Source organism: Suncus etruscus, chromosome 14, assembly GCF_024139225.1.
Source record: "Suncus etruscus isolate mSunEtr1 chromosome 14, mSunEtr1.pri.cur, whole genome shotgun sequence".
In the NCBI taxonomy this organism is placed as follows: domain Eukaryota; kingdom Metazoa; phylum Chordata; class Mammalia; order Eulipotyphla; family Soricidae; genus Suncus; species Suncus etruscus.
The window spans coordinates 27,855,086-27,869,946 of record NC_064861.1 but is presented as its reverse complement, the minus strand read 5'-3'; the positions used below and the strand labels follow the sequence as shown (position 1 = coordinate 27,869,946).

At 39.7% G+C, this 14,861-nt stretch overlaps 1 protein-coding gene across 1 annotated transcript in view; it reads right to left on the bottom strand.

Annotated features, from left to right (window-relative positions):
* KLHL3 (kelch like family member 3) overlaps nt 1-14,861 on the bottom strand; it is a 158,389-nt gene that overhangs the window by 25,799 nt on the left and 117,729 nt on the right. Inside the window, exons 7-8 of the mRNA XM_049786046.1 lie at nt 7,422-7,538; nt 4,136-4,285 (exon numbers count right to left, since the gene is read on the bottom strand). Of these exons, the coding sequence (XP_049642003.1) occupies nt 4,136-4,285; nt 7,422-7,538 (267 nt within the window). The remainder of the gene's footprint in view (nt 1-4,135; nt 4,286-7,421; nt 7,539-14,861) is intronic.

The following is a 14,861-nucleotide window of genomic DNA, read 5'->3' as shown; positions in this document are numbered from 1 at the left end:
GTGTCTTGGTAATGCAACCAATGAATAGGATGTTATAATGTGTTGATTAAAATACATTTTTCTAATTAAAAAGAGAGAATCATATTTCTCATCTGATACAAAAATCTAAAGTCCATTACTTTGTAAAACAGTTTTATAGAAAAGAAAAAGGACACTATGAAGAAGGAAAGGCCTTGGCTCAAATCACAGCTCTGCACTTAGCAGCTGTTACTGAAGGACTGATTTAATCTTTCTGAGTAAACAAGTGAAGAAAGGAGAGACAGAACAGAACTGCCCTGTTACTGTGATGATTTCTGAAGTAACATATAATTTAATTGTCCTCAAAGTGATTTCCTCTGCACGCCCTATTACTCAAATACACAGTGGGAATTTCTTCATCAATTGAATCACCCAAACAAAGCCAAGTAGAGTATAAGAAGCACACTGACCATCAGAACCTGATATTAACCCAGTATTAGTTAGGGGCAAAGAGCTCTAGTGTCTCTCTATTCCTTCAATAAACTCAAATGAAGTTATGATTCCAGCTGCCTGTGGAAGGCTGCCCAGAAATTGGAATGTTTTCACTCTGAAAAGAGACCATTTTCTCTGGAGGCGAGGTGGCAGGGGGACAAACGTGATGCGCTCCCCTCAACTATACAGAACTCTTATCTCAAAAGTGGCACTCCCAGCAGATACAGGCCAGGCTCCACCACAGACTGGTCTCTGAGTTTTAAAATTATCACGTGGTTAAGTATAGATGTGGAGTCTAGAAAGGAGAATTCACTGGGCATGACCTCCACACAGAGATACCAGACCAGCTCTGCATCATTTCCTCAGCTCCAAGATATTCTCCTCAGGCAGAGGCATTACAAGTCTGATACCACATAGGAAGAGAACCTGTTTCCAATGGAAAAGTCACAAGAAAAGCAACAAGGTCAAGTGGAAACCTGAGATGTAGGGCCTGAGAGATGTTCAGAGGTCTGGAGCACATGCTTTGCATGCCGGAGTCTGGAGTTCCATCCCCAGCATCCACAGAGCAGTTCTGGAGATCCTTACCCTTGAGCACAAAGCTGAAAGTGGCTCATGAGTTGTACCACCAGGTGAAGAATGACACCCCACCTCCTCTACCACCATCCCCATCCTAGGATAGGAAAAGCCTCCTCCATGTCAAGTACTGGTGTACTTTAAAATCAGTATTCTCCAGACACATAGCCTGTAGAAATTCAGACCATAATGAAGGTTTTATTTTTTTTTAATCAATGGGGCAGAAGTTTATTTTATAAAATAGTATTGTGTCAGAACTAGCTCATTAACTGCAATATATGTAGAGGAGGAATTTCTACCCTCACTTCTTATACCAAAAGAAAATTTAAATGCATTAGTGATCTGAATGTAAAAGAGAGATCATGAGATTACTTGAATAAAACATAGGAGTAAATTCTTATAAATCTCTGAGTAGGGAAATAATTTAAAAAATGATGCAAAACATAGGTCACAAAGCATAAGAGAGATCAATTTGACTACTTAAATTTTGACTACTTAAAATTTTCTTGGGGGCCAGAGAGTCAGTCCAGAAGATAACTTGCCTTGAACACAACTGACCCAGGTTCAATTGCCCCCCAAACTGCTAGGAATGATCCCTGAACAAAAAGTCAGAATAAGCCCTGAGCACAGCAACATCGACATTTATTGGACCATAGAGATAATACAGGGCTTTTAGGCATCACCTTGCACATAACCAACCTAGATTTGAATGGTGGCACTGCATCTGGGAGTCAGGAGTGAATCCTAAGCACAGAGCCAGGAGTAAGCCCTAAAAATCACCAGATGTGGCCCCAAAACAAACAAAAGTGTTCCTTGGTATCTGGAAAACTGTTATTGACAAGTTCAGAAGCAAACTAAATACAAAGAAAAAAATAATACATACAAAAACCAACCTCTTTAGATTATGAAAACCACTGGTTTTACTACAAACATATAGTCTAACAGAAAAAGTGAAAAAAGAAAGAAAATTACCATAAAAGGAGTGAAAATGCCAATAATGACATGAAACCAACATGACTTTAACTCAATGAAAGAAAAGCAAAATTAAATATACATCCTCTTACATGGATATTTGACACAGAAATGGCTGTTGTAATAGCTTTTTAGAAAGGAAATTAGTAGCCAAATGCTAAAAGGGCTGGAGTATACCATTTCAGTCCCTGACACCACATGGTCCCCTGAGCACTGCCATAAGCAACCTCTCAGTACCATGTTAGGAGTAGTCCCCAAGCACAGCAGGTATGGCCCAAGTCCCACAAAAATGAAATTATCACAAAGTTTATCAACAAAGAACAGTTAAATAAATAATGGTACATAAATATAATTTTGAATCATGCACCGATTACAATTTAAATACTAACTTTATCCATACTAATAACATTGAAAATGTCAGATAACATTTGGTGGAGCAGAAAAATAAATATTTCAATCTGTGTAGCAAAACTTTCTTTACCTAGAAGTATAGATTGTTATCTATTTATGAATAAGTTCTTAAAGAAATGTCTTGGAAAAATTTACTACAATGATGACAGCAATTACAACTATGTTTCAAAACTTCAGAGTCCTTTTAAACAATCTACAATGAACACATATTTCTATGGTTAAAGAAAATCAAATTATTTTCACTTTGAAAACATAAAGAAATGCCCAAGTGACATCTTAGGAAAACAAAAGTTATCCATGTGTGTGAGGCAAATAAGCCATTTAGAAAAGGCCCTCACTCTGTCCCTGAGCCTCTGAAATCTACATTCAAGTGTACAAGGCTGAAGCCAAGTAAAGTTTGGTACCGATTCAGAAAACAGCTCTGAAGGTGAGAAAGTTTCTGTTCAAATGCTGGCTTGGCTGGAGTGAGATCTCAAATTCTATATCTACCTGATTAGCTGTGAGGATTGTGGGCTTGATATTTTATCTCTCTGAACCTCAGTGTTCTCTGTGTACGTTAACTGCCTCTACCTTAAGAGCTATTGAGACAGTTACATAAAGTATGCATGCAATGCCTTGAGCTCACTGCTTGGAACATAGTAAATACTAAATTTCAGCTCTGTGTATTGTTACCTGAATATTTATCATCTTCCTTCAAATTGTAAGCAATATATTCTCCAGGGCCCTAGAAAATCTAAACATCTTGAATCTCCTCCTACATGCTTCTCTAGCCCTGCAAAATACTTCTGGAAGCAGCAGGTGCAGGGCATGGGCAGGTAGTTAGAAAGAGGAGAAGAAGGAAGGGCCTTGGGCATCTCCTGGAGCTGTCCTGGCTGCAGCTGTGAGCCAACACCACTCCTCCCTGAAGACTTTCTTCTAGGCCAGCTGAGACTTTCCCCTATGTGTCACCTTTGCATCCTAGAAACTCTTGGAACATGAAGTCAGAAAGAACTTCAGAGATACTCCTGAGCTGTAGACTTTAAAATAATTTTTAAAAATTATCTTTATGCAATCTTTATTAATTTTTTTAATTTGAAATGGAGGCCAAAGGTGGAGCTCAGCAGTACAGCAGATGCCAAGCTTATATAAGGCTTTAAGTCCAATTCCTGCATATAAAAAAACCTGATGATCAGAGAGAAGGGAACTTCAGGGATGCCAAAGTAACCAATACCAAAAATCTTTGAGTCACACCTGACAGCTCTCAGGGGTTTCTCCTGGCTCTATGCTCAGAAATCGCTCCTGGCAGGCTCAGGGGACCATATGGGATGCCAGGATTCGAACCACCACCTTCTGTATGCAAGGCAAACACCTTACCTCCATTCTATCTCTCCAGCCCCCTACTCAGAAGTCTTAATTAGGGGGCTTCTCCTGTGCTCCTCACCAGAAGCTAACAGCCATTCTCTACTTTCAACAGAGCACAAGCACAATCCACAGAGCAAAGCAAGGAAAGGAAAGGGAAGGGCACTGAGTTGCTCTCAGATCTCCCTGACACTAGATGCTATCTTGACATTTTTAGGAAGAGAAGCCCCCAAAGAGTGGCAGTGCAAGATTCACAAGGAGCAGGCAGATTTAATTCTAGGTGGTAAAAGCAACCAAGAAAGGGGGCAGCCTTGGGGAGTGGAGTCACAAGGAGAGAAGGCCAGGTTGCAGGGCCAGGCCCACACTTGGCAAGAACTGGGCTTGGGCTTACCTTGGGCAGGCTGACTGGAGTCCGGGGCTTGGTCCTTGGATTTTTAATCAAGAGCCTCTGATCCAGAGGGAGGAGATGATATTTCATGGCTTCAATGAGAAAGTCCTTACAGGTATTGTTATTTTTTATCAGAGCGTCTTCTTCAACTGTCTGGGAATAACAACCAACAATAATCCTGAGGTCAAGGCACCCAGAGCTAACTCCCTAGAATGAATCATCCTATGCACGCTCCTTCTTATAGACTCACACCCCAGCATCTTGCCCCAAGTGCACTATAGGAAGTGGGCAGTGAGTGGTAATGCTCTATGAGAAAGGTCCATGGAGTTAGCACTCAATCTCTGCCTCTGGAGATTCAAAAGCACATCAGGATAAATGTTACATTTAGGCTAAAACAAACAAGAATAAAAATCTCAGCACAACCTCTGACTCCTCTGAGTCTCAGTTTCCCCTTCTATAAAATGAGCAAAGCAAGCTACAACCTCACTGTTGTGTGTGCTTGTTTGGGGGTTTAAATGAGATGAAATAGAAAATAACTAATGAATGGTTTTTGGAAGCCTCCCACATTTCTCCTGCTCTGAAAGCATTAACGGTGTTTGGACAAATTGAGAGAAGGAAGGGAAGGCAAAGAAAGAGGCAAAAAGCAGTGGGAAGCCTTTTGAGGCCCTGAGAGAAAAGTAAGGTACGGTCAAGAAGAAAAATGCATTTTCATTTTCTTACAGTAAATGCCTCAAGGAGAAAACCAGCCAGAAATGGTAGCAAAAGAGAATGTCCTGCACAAAAGACCTATTAATTGGCTTCACCTTAAACCCATTAAGCTGTGTCTCTGTGTGAATCATCTCCCACTCAAGAGCTCTGGACTTGATCAAGCACTCAGCAAATGTGTGCCTCAGGGTTTCAAGACCAAGACTACACTGACAGGCAAACCTCTGCCCTGGAACAGGGCCCACTGCTGTGCAGCCATCTGGAAGGGCCCAGGATCTTCAGAAGTCACTGCAGGGTTTGTTGTTGTTGTTGTTGTTGTTGTTTTTTGCTGGAGTGTCAGAGAGTTGTTGAGAATTCCTCAGAGTGTTGTTGAGTAATTCCAACTACCACCATTGAACAGTACCTGACTGGGCTTTCAGTATTGGATTCAGGGAAGAAAAGTGAACGAGGCAAGTATTCTAAGACTAAAACACTGAGTTCCAGCAGGAAGATGATAAGGGCCTCCACTTTCAATTATCCCAGTCCCCAAGCTGGCCAAGCATAATGCCTGGCCAAACCTCTCATGATTCTGAGATTCTGTTCCTGGGATGCACTGTAGGCATTAGGCAGGAAAGAAGGCCTAGATGTCTGGTGTTTGTTTCTTAGTCCCTTCCACCCTATCACTGAGCCAAAGAGGTACACATTATAAACTCTAAAGGTCTGTTAAAATAATAAACATTTAAAATGGGGCCAAGAGTAGAGCTCAAGGGTAGATAATAGATGTCTTGCCTTTATGAGGCCGAGTCCAATTCCGAGTACCCCTGATACCTCCAAGTACTGCCAGATGTGGTGGCCCTGGTAGCCCCTATCATAGCACTACTTGGAAATTAGCTCCCTGATATTGGGGAGGGAAAGGAGAGATTAAAGAAGGAAGAAAGGTAAGGGCTTTTTAATAAAATAGTGGAAGAGAATATTAAAAAGGCCAGAAAAAGGAGAAATGCATGTACATATACTTCTCTCAAGGAATTACTTTTGTTGAATGAAAATTCTCACACCCCCAAAGGGAGTAGAGGTCAATGACCTCAGCTACATCAGTAATGTGAGGTTATGATATAACTTAATATCCAAAACCATAGCATCAACAGCACTGAAAACATGAGATCCAAACTGCAACAGACTTAAAAATACGCTGGTCAGGGGCCAGCGTGGTGTTGCTACTAAAAGGGTGTGTACTAGGAATCCGTAGGTCCTCTTTGCATTTCTCTGAACCCAAGCTTCTATTTATAGAAGTAAGAGCCAAAGGCAGGAATATACAGATACCTTGAGTCTGTTACCCATAGGACTATGGGAGGTTTGACAAAGGGAGCCAGGCAGGTTAGGTCTCTCTGCTTAGGGGACCTTTTCTCCAGGCAGTACATGTTGCCACCAAGTGGCACTGATGAGGCCCAAGTGTAGAAGGCAGAGTTTGAGAAGAGAGCAGGCCAAGAAGAGTCCTGACTCCTTACGTCTGTGTCAGCAGTGAGGGCACTGATAATCTGGTAAGTGCTTATGAGATTTCAACATCATCTGCCAACTTAGAAGTAGCAATGGTCATAGACAACTAGCACCCATGCTAGACGCTTCCATGCACTATTTGATCTTCTCCAAACAATAGTAGACAGACAGTGCTATTTTACACTGAAGAATGAAGTCTAAGAAAGTATGGGTACTTTCTGTCACAGCATTCTATGACTAGGAAGTGACAGCATCAGAAGGCTGAGAACTTGATTTTAGCCACCTCATCCTTTCCGGGCTTTCTCAGAGAAGCAGAGGGCTGCTCTATTGCTTTGGTGTTTGATTTTGTGCATATATTTAAGTTTCTCCTTAAAATGTAACTTTGTAAGGAAATCATTATTTCTGCAAACTAAGCTATAATAGACAGGCAGGAAAGAGTGCAGAGAAGGGGGGCAACTGTTGAGTGGAAAGTGTGCTTTAGAGCCTAGCAGATTTAGATATGCAGCCTGAATTTGTCTCCTGCTAGCTAGTAACACAAGATAAATCACAACCTCCATAGGCCCTAGGCTCAAATGTGTCCAAAGGGAGTTAGACATCACCAAGTTATTATAAGAATTAGATTAGGAAACCTTTGGTATCACAGAGTACCCTGTACTTTCTCACTTTTCTTCTCTTCCTCAGAAAAAGTGGGAGCAATATGTCCTCCAGATATCTGTGGAGTTTTACAGTCTTGAATTAAGCTCCAAGTTAGCTAAAACTAAAGCAAATATGGAACACAAAAATGTTATGAAAGTGCTGCTTCTTGCTTTGGCCACCTAGAATAAAAGCAGTTCATTTTTATTGGGAATATATTAGGCCATACTTAATACCTCACAACAATCAGGTAGAACTCTAATGTAACATCCCTCCAATGGAGAGAAGAAAGAGAAACTGAAAAACTAAACAAAAAACTCAAGTAGTAGATCAAAGCCTGAACCATAAGTATCCTAATCTTAAACCTATGCTCTCTATCTTTACATACCTCAGACTGGGTTCTTATCCCCAACCATTAAAGCACTCCTCCACCCCTCCACATATCAGAGGCAGGTAAGTAGTTCACAGAGCCACTTACCTGGACTAGGTAATCCCTAGGTAAAAGAGGGAGCCGGACATGTTCCATCAGCTTTGCCAAGTGCTCTAAACGGGTTTCTTTCTCATAATTTATCCAGGAAATTACAGCTTCAAAGACCTTTCAAGAAAATTAACATAGACAAATTAAGTAAAGAAATGACAGCCTTCTAATAACTTACCCAACCTGAAAAATAAAATATATTTGTTGAATAAAACCTTTTGTAAGTTACAAGTATCTACAAAGGTGCTTAATCTAAGGTCTATTCAGAAAACAAAACCACAAAGACTTTGCTGACTGCCTTAGAGAATGACCACACACACACACACACACACACACACACACACACACACACACACACCTGCTATTCAAAACCATCATCAAAATTCATTGTAGAATAAAAGTCTGTTCCAATAGAATTTAAAGGTAAACACAGAGCAGTAACATGAAACAAGTTTTATAGAAGCCCAAAGGGTAATGTCAACACCCACCCCCACTCTCCCTTTTCTCATTCATCTGCTGTGTTCAACTAAAATAGAATAAAAACCAAATATCCTTTGCCAAAATCTAACTGTAATGGTGAATATGACATTGGATGACAGCACATGGCAAGAATTTCTTCTTGTACTTAATCTCTCCCTTGAGGAAAGATTTCATTTCCACAAATCAAAATTAGATTTGTAACAACAACAACAACAACAACAACAACAACAACAAAAAGATCTAGGATCAGGACATCTACCTTCCTCAAGGATTTGTTCAAATTCAAACTCCTCACCCCCATATGCAAATGATTCTGTGTTGAGGACACATTCTGAGCAGGGATAATTTTGAGAAAATTATCTTTTGAATAAGTTCTCTCTTAAAATAACTTTTTTAAGAGGCTCTCTAAGCCCATGTTCTTTCTTGAACACTCTGCTTGCTTGTCTCTATGTTTCTTTGCTTGCTTATTTATATCCACTCTGGAGAAGCCTGTGTTCTCTCCTGAACATGTACTTCTCTCTTTCTCTCCCCTCACACCTTTCTAAGTTTCTATAAAACTTATTATTCACTATTTAACCTCCCCTAGAATTCTGTTCTGCAAGGAAAAGCAATGAACCCAGAATGCCTGTGCCAAGGCTAGGACTTAGCTTTTATGCAAAGAGCAATTCCTCACTCTCACCTAAGTCCATAGTTCCCCCCAAGAAATCAGATGGCAGGGATCACCTCCCTTGCTGTACAGAACAAGTAGATTGAAGGCTGCCTCATAGGGCTGGTAGGATATATCAGTTCCATGTAGGTGTTTTCAGAGACTTTACCAGTCTGATCCAAGCCAGGCCATTTCCCTATGTTCTGGTGGTTGAGAATATGTGAAGTGAAGTGCAAAAACTGCAACTTAACCTATTACATAAATAGTATACTGAGACAGCCCAAATCCAGGAGACAGACAGACAGACAGACAGACAGAGGAAGTTTCACTAAAAACCAAAATGTAAAGGATGAGCCCAAATGGCTATGATGCTGGCTTTGTATGTATTTGACCTATGTCTGATCCCTGATATCCCATATGGATCCTTGGCATTCCATATGGGCCCTGTTGGACATTGTCAGGAGTTATATCCCTGAGTACAGAGCCAGAAGTAAGTCCTGAGCACTTCTGGGTAGTGCCCCCAAAACAAAACAAAAACAAAAAAATTAAAATGTAAATGTACAGATACTTTAACTTAGAAATTAGAGTACTACCTTTTTTTAAAATATACAAAATTAGGTGCAGTAAGATGTTTTCTGCAGCATTTTTGTGAAACAAGGAGTAAAAAGGGGACCTAAATTAGACCAATGCATACATTAATTAAGCAGTCTTGGCATATTTTCAGTTGTTGAGTAATACAGGAACTGTAGAGATGAATAAGGTGCTTGACTTACAAGCAGCTGACCTGGGTTTGATCCCTAGCACCACATAAAGTGTACTGAACCCCAGAAGGAGTAATTCCTGAGCACACAGACAAGAATAAGCACTGAGCACTGCTATGTGTGGTCCCAAACTCACAAAAAAGAGAGGAGAGGGAAGGGGAGAAAGGAGAAGAGAGGAAAGTTGTTAGAAACCAAGAAAATATTCAAAGATTAAGAAGAACATGTTAATGGGATATAGAGCCTCCTCCTCCTCCTCCTCTTCTTCTTCTTCCTCCTCCTCCTCCTCCTCCTCCTCCTTCTTTTGCATAGGCACAGTAAATATTGGGGAAATTAGAAAGGGAATTCCCTTGGCATAAGAGATACAGGGTTTCTCCGTTCTTGAAGCATACTGTCATGTAATAAATATAGGCTCTGTACACAATCATTTTCACACCCTAAGGTCTTTTTATGGTGCCAGGAGACTTTCCGCTCAGTTGTGGATGATAAAATCAGGCCTTTGTAACTAGATTGAGCATAACTTCTAGAAACATAATGAAAGACTTTATCCTAGGCTTCATCCTAGAATCTGTGCAAAATCCAAGACCACCAATTACAGAAGACTGATTACAACAACAGTGATGGAACAGAACCTCCAGAACCATAAAGACTTTATTTCTAGGCTTCATCCTATGACCTGTGACATGACAATTTATTTTTTAATATACTATATATATATCTTTATTTAAGAACCATAATTACAAACATGTTTGTAGTTGGGTTTCAGTCATAAAAAGTACACCCCACTCACCATTGCAACCTTCCCACCACCCAGTACCCTACATCTCTCTCCTCCTCCACCCTCTGCCTGTATTCAAGTCAGGCATTCTACTTCTCTCACACATTACCATTGTCATGATAGTTGTCAGTGTAGTTATTTCTCTAACTGCACTCACCACTTTTTGTGGTAAGCTTTATAACGTGGGCCAGTCCTTCCAGCCCTTATCGCTATTGTCTTTGGATATGATTACAATAATGTCTTTTATTTTTCTTAAATCTCATAGATGAGTGAAACTTTTCTGTGCCTATCTCTCTCCCTCTGGCTTGCTTCACTCAACTTAATAGTTTCCATATTCATCTATGTATAAGAAAGTTTCATGACTTCATCTCTCATGATGGCTGCATAGTATTCCATTATATATATGTGCCATAGTTTCTTTAGCCATTCATCTGTTGAAAGACAGAATCTGGTTGTTTCCAGATTCGGGCTATTGTAAATAATGCTGCAATGAATATAGGTGTGCCACTCCTATCCTAGGAACACAAAAACACAATACAAAAATGCTTTCTGCACAACTATATTTTTGACAATTTAAACACCGAAGAGATAAAGATATCTGACCAGTTCTCTTCAAAAATATGAGGAGTAATCAGTTCTCTTTGAAAATGTATATAGAAGCCTACAGAAATTTTTGTGGTATTAGATATGTACTGTATCTTAATAGGATGGAAGTCACCATTAGGTAAATGAATTTGTCAAACAAATGAAATTATACACTATTTTTTATGTTTTTGGGTCACACCTGGTGGCACTCAGGAGTTACTCTTAACTCTGTTCTCAGAGCCGCTCCTGGTGAACTCAGGGGACCATATGAGATGCCAGGATTCAAAACGAGATCCATTCTGTGTTGTCCACACGCAAAGCAAACACCTTCTGCTGTGCTATTGCTCCAGCCCCCGAAATTATACACTTAATGTCTATATATTTCACTATTCTTTGTATAACTTAGACCTAAATTTAGAAAATTCTTAGCTAGACTCCCCATCCCGGCATTCGCCCAGCCCTCTCTTCCTTTCTCCCTCCCTTCTTCACCTTCCCCACCCCTGCCCCACCCCCTCCTCCCATCCCCTCCTAACAAAGAAAAATAAAGAAAAAAAAGAAAAGAAAATTCTTAGCTAAAAGAAAAAGATAGTAATGGAATACAAAATGATGAACTTTTAAAATCTGTAATTTAGTATTCATAAGGATACAAAAATAGAATATAGAAGGTTTTCCTGCATGCATGCACACAAACACTGCCAGCTAATAAATGTAGAAGGAATTAAATTAGAAAAATAATATTTTATGACCACTAAGTTAATAACTGATTTGGAAACCACTATCAATGGATGACAAAATCATGGAATGAAATCTCCAGTTGCCAGAGAACAAGATATTGACATTTCTTATAGATCAGTTATCAGTTACATGGGTAGGGTATGGCAGAGATTCAAGAATCAAATGAGCAGACAACAACTTCAACAATGATCCAAGTTAGCATCTCCAACACCAGGACAAACTGACACTGTCCTGATAGTAGTGACTGAACATGAAGGACACACAGCACTGCCTCTGTAGTACTTGTCCTATAATGTTTAACCTGAATCTTATACAAGTAAACAATCAGACAGATACACAGTTGGAGCCTTAAGATGGTTGACCTGGATTCTTTAAAACTGAGTACCATTAAACACAAAAAACATTCTATTTTAAGAGAAATGAGCAAAAAGAGAACTAAAATACAATGTATAATTCTTAGACTGGATTATGGATTAAAGAAAAAGAATCAGAAAAGACTCTTTAGTAACTGTTAGAAAATTTATTTCATAGACTACATATTATTGTATCAGTGTCAAATTTCTTTGTCATGAAAAGAGTTTTGTACCTAGAAAATAGAACCTCTTGGTCTTAGGGGATGAATGCCAAAGTATTTTATTTAGAAGTGAAGTGTCATGATGGTTACAATTTATTATCTAATAGTTCAGTTACATTAAAGATTAAATCTGTAAGAAAGAGGGGTAGAGGGGGCCAGAGAGATAGCATGGAGGTAGGGTATTTGCCTTGCATGCAGAAGGATGGCATTAGAATCCCGGCATCCCATATGGTCCCCCAAGACTGCTAGGAGTGATTTCTGAGCATAGATCCAGGAGTAACCCCTAAGCATTGCCAGGTGTTACCCAAGAAAAAAGAACCCCCCAATATGAATGTTCATTCTGTCATACTTTACTATAGGTTTGACATTTTCTAAATAAAATGTAGAGAAGAAAAGAAAATTCTAAAGTAAATGAAAAGCTAACAAAACAAATTTATAATGTGCCATAAAGGTACAACAATAGCTTCATCTCCTAAAGGTTTTGTAAAAACCTCAGATTTTTCTTAATCTAGCTATTTGTTTTTGTTTTGGGGCCACACTCATTGACACTCAGGGGTTACTCCTGGCTATGCACTCAAAAATCGCTTCTGGTTCTGGAAGCACAAAGAAAGGTGCTATCCTAAGTGCCATCCTAGGTACAGTGCAAAGACCAAGACCACCAACCACAGAAGATGGATTAAAATGACACTGAGGGAACAGAACTCCTGAACCACAAAGACTGACGTCATCCTAAGTCCCAACCCTGAATCTGTGCAGATACTGAGATCTCTAGACACAGAGGTCTGATTGTACCACCCAGAACAGAACAGAAGTCTCCCAAATACGACAAAAGACCACCGGGAGAGTAAATGATCCTGAACAGAGTCTATAGTTGATCCCATGACAATATACTCCAAGGACGGAGAAACCCATAACTCTTAGGCCAAGTGAATTCCTTTTCGAATGACCCCAATATTTACTGTGCCAGGGTAGGAGGGAAAAAAAAAGCACAAAACATTGTTTACTTTTTATATATTATTTTGTACCTTCATTTATTATTATTATTATTTTTTTTTTACTTACCTAACTATTTTTGGTCAATTTCTCTGTTTGGGTGTGGTTATTGAAGCTGTTGTCCCCAGATATACCTATTTTTTTCTCCTCTTTTCTTTTCTTTCTTTATGGGCTATGTCATGTTTCTTATCTCAAGACCATGGCAGTTTTTTTGTTTTGTTTTGTTTTGTTTTTGTTTTTGTTTTTGTTTTGTGCGAGTGTGGTGCTTACCATTATTGTTGGAGTCTCACTGGATATTGGACACTTTTTTTTTTTGTACTGATGGAATGTTTCATTTTCTTTTTTCTCCTTCACCCCTCAAATCGATGATAAGAGCCTCTAGAAGGACTCTGCCCACTTTTGGAGTATTAGACTTTTACCCCAATTTACTACTTTTCTCTTCTTCAAACCAAACCACGCAAATTTAACTAGCTAGGCCTGCCTCCCAGTTAGAGGGGGAAATTAGGGAGGCACCTAGACCAATCAGATGCAAGACTACAATGTAGTAGGATAGGTACATAGGGGACCACATATTCTAGCAGCCCTGGGGGTGAGGGAAGAGGATACAGGAGATAGGACAAAAACGGAGGTGTAGGGAGGACAATTTGGTGATGGGAATCCCCCCTGATGTTATGTAAATATTTAACTAAAATATTATTGTCAATAACATGTAAACCACTATGATTAAAATAAAAATTATATTTAAAAAAATCACTTCTGGTTGGAAGGACCATGTGGGACACTGGGGGATTGAACTGCAGTGGGTCCTAGGTTAGCGCTTGCAAGGCAGCGCCTTACTTACTTCCTTACTTACTTCCAGCGCCATTGCTCCGGCCCCTAATCTAACTATATTTTGTGTATTGGCATGTCAGTGACCTAAACATAAACTAAGGCAATCAAAGCATACTTAAACTGAATAAGTAATCTAAAAGAAACCAATCAGAAAGGGAAGTGGAGAGTGATAGATGAATAGAATGGAACAGAGGGACAGGAGCAATATGTAGGTATAGTTTGCTCCCATTTCTGTATGGCCTACACACACACACACACACATACACACACACACACACACACACACACACACACACATTGAGTTGGGGACGAGAAAGAGAATGGGAGAGAGAGAGATACACAAGATATACACAAGGGAAATCTCCTGTCTAGTTCTCCTTTTTATAATGCTTATTTGCATCTATTTTATGACTTTTATCCCCTGGCCTTAAGTTTTTGATTCTTCAGATTTTTCTTTAATTCTCTTTTCTTCTGTGAAAATTCCTCTCTGGTTTCAGAACAGTCTGCTCTTTTACAGGAAGGATCATCTCCACATGATAAAGAGATGGTCATGTAGGGGTTAATGCAACTACGCCCTGAAAGTTCTGCAGCACATCTTAGGACTATGTTTGACTGTATATGTGTTTGACTAGAGAATCTATAACAACCCTTCAGCTCAGCATTACTCTGTATTTTTAAGCAGGTGCAATAACAATTCCCACTCTTTGAGGGCTACCACTATCCAGCCTTCATGGGTGTCCTGGGCATGGCTGTGATGAGTAAAACACACAATGTTTCTGAGAGCAACATCCTTCAGATACAAGTAGATATTCAGATATGTATGTCCTGGCCAGCCTGAGCAGTTTCATAAGTGAAACATGTTCTTAAAGTGAACATGGAGATTTGAACCTTTGGGTTTGGTTGATTTTGAAGGGTTTTCTGGGTCAACTAATTAGTGAAATATTTTGAGACCATCTAAGGCTGGAATAAGAGTAAAGCTGGCATGGGATTTGTCTTACATAAAACTGACCCTGGTTCTAACTCCAATGCACCATATGGTCCCTTAAGTACAATCGAGAGT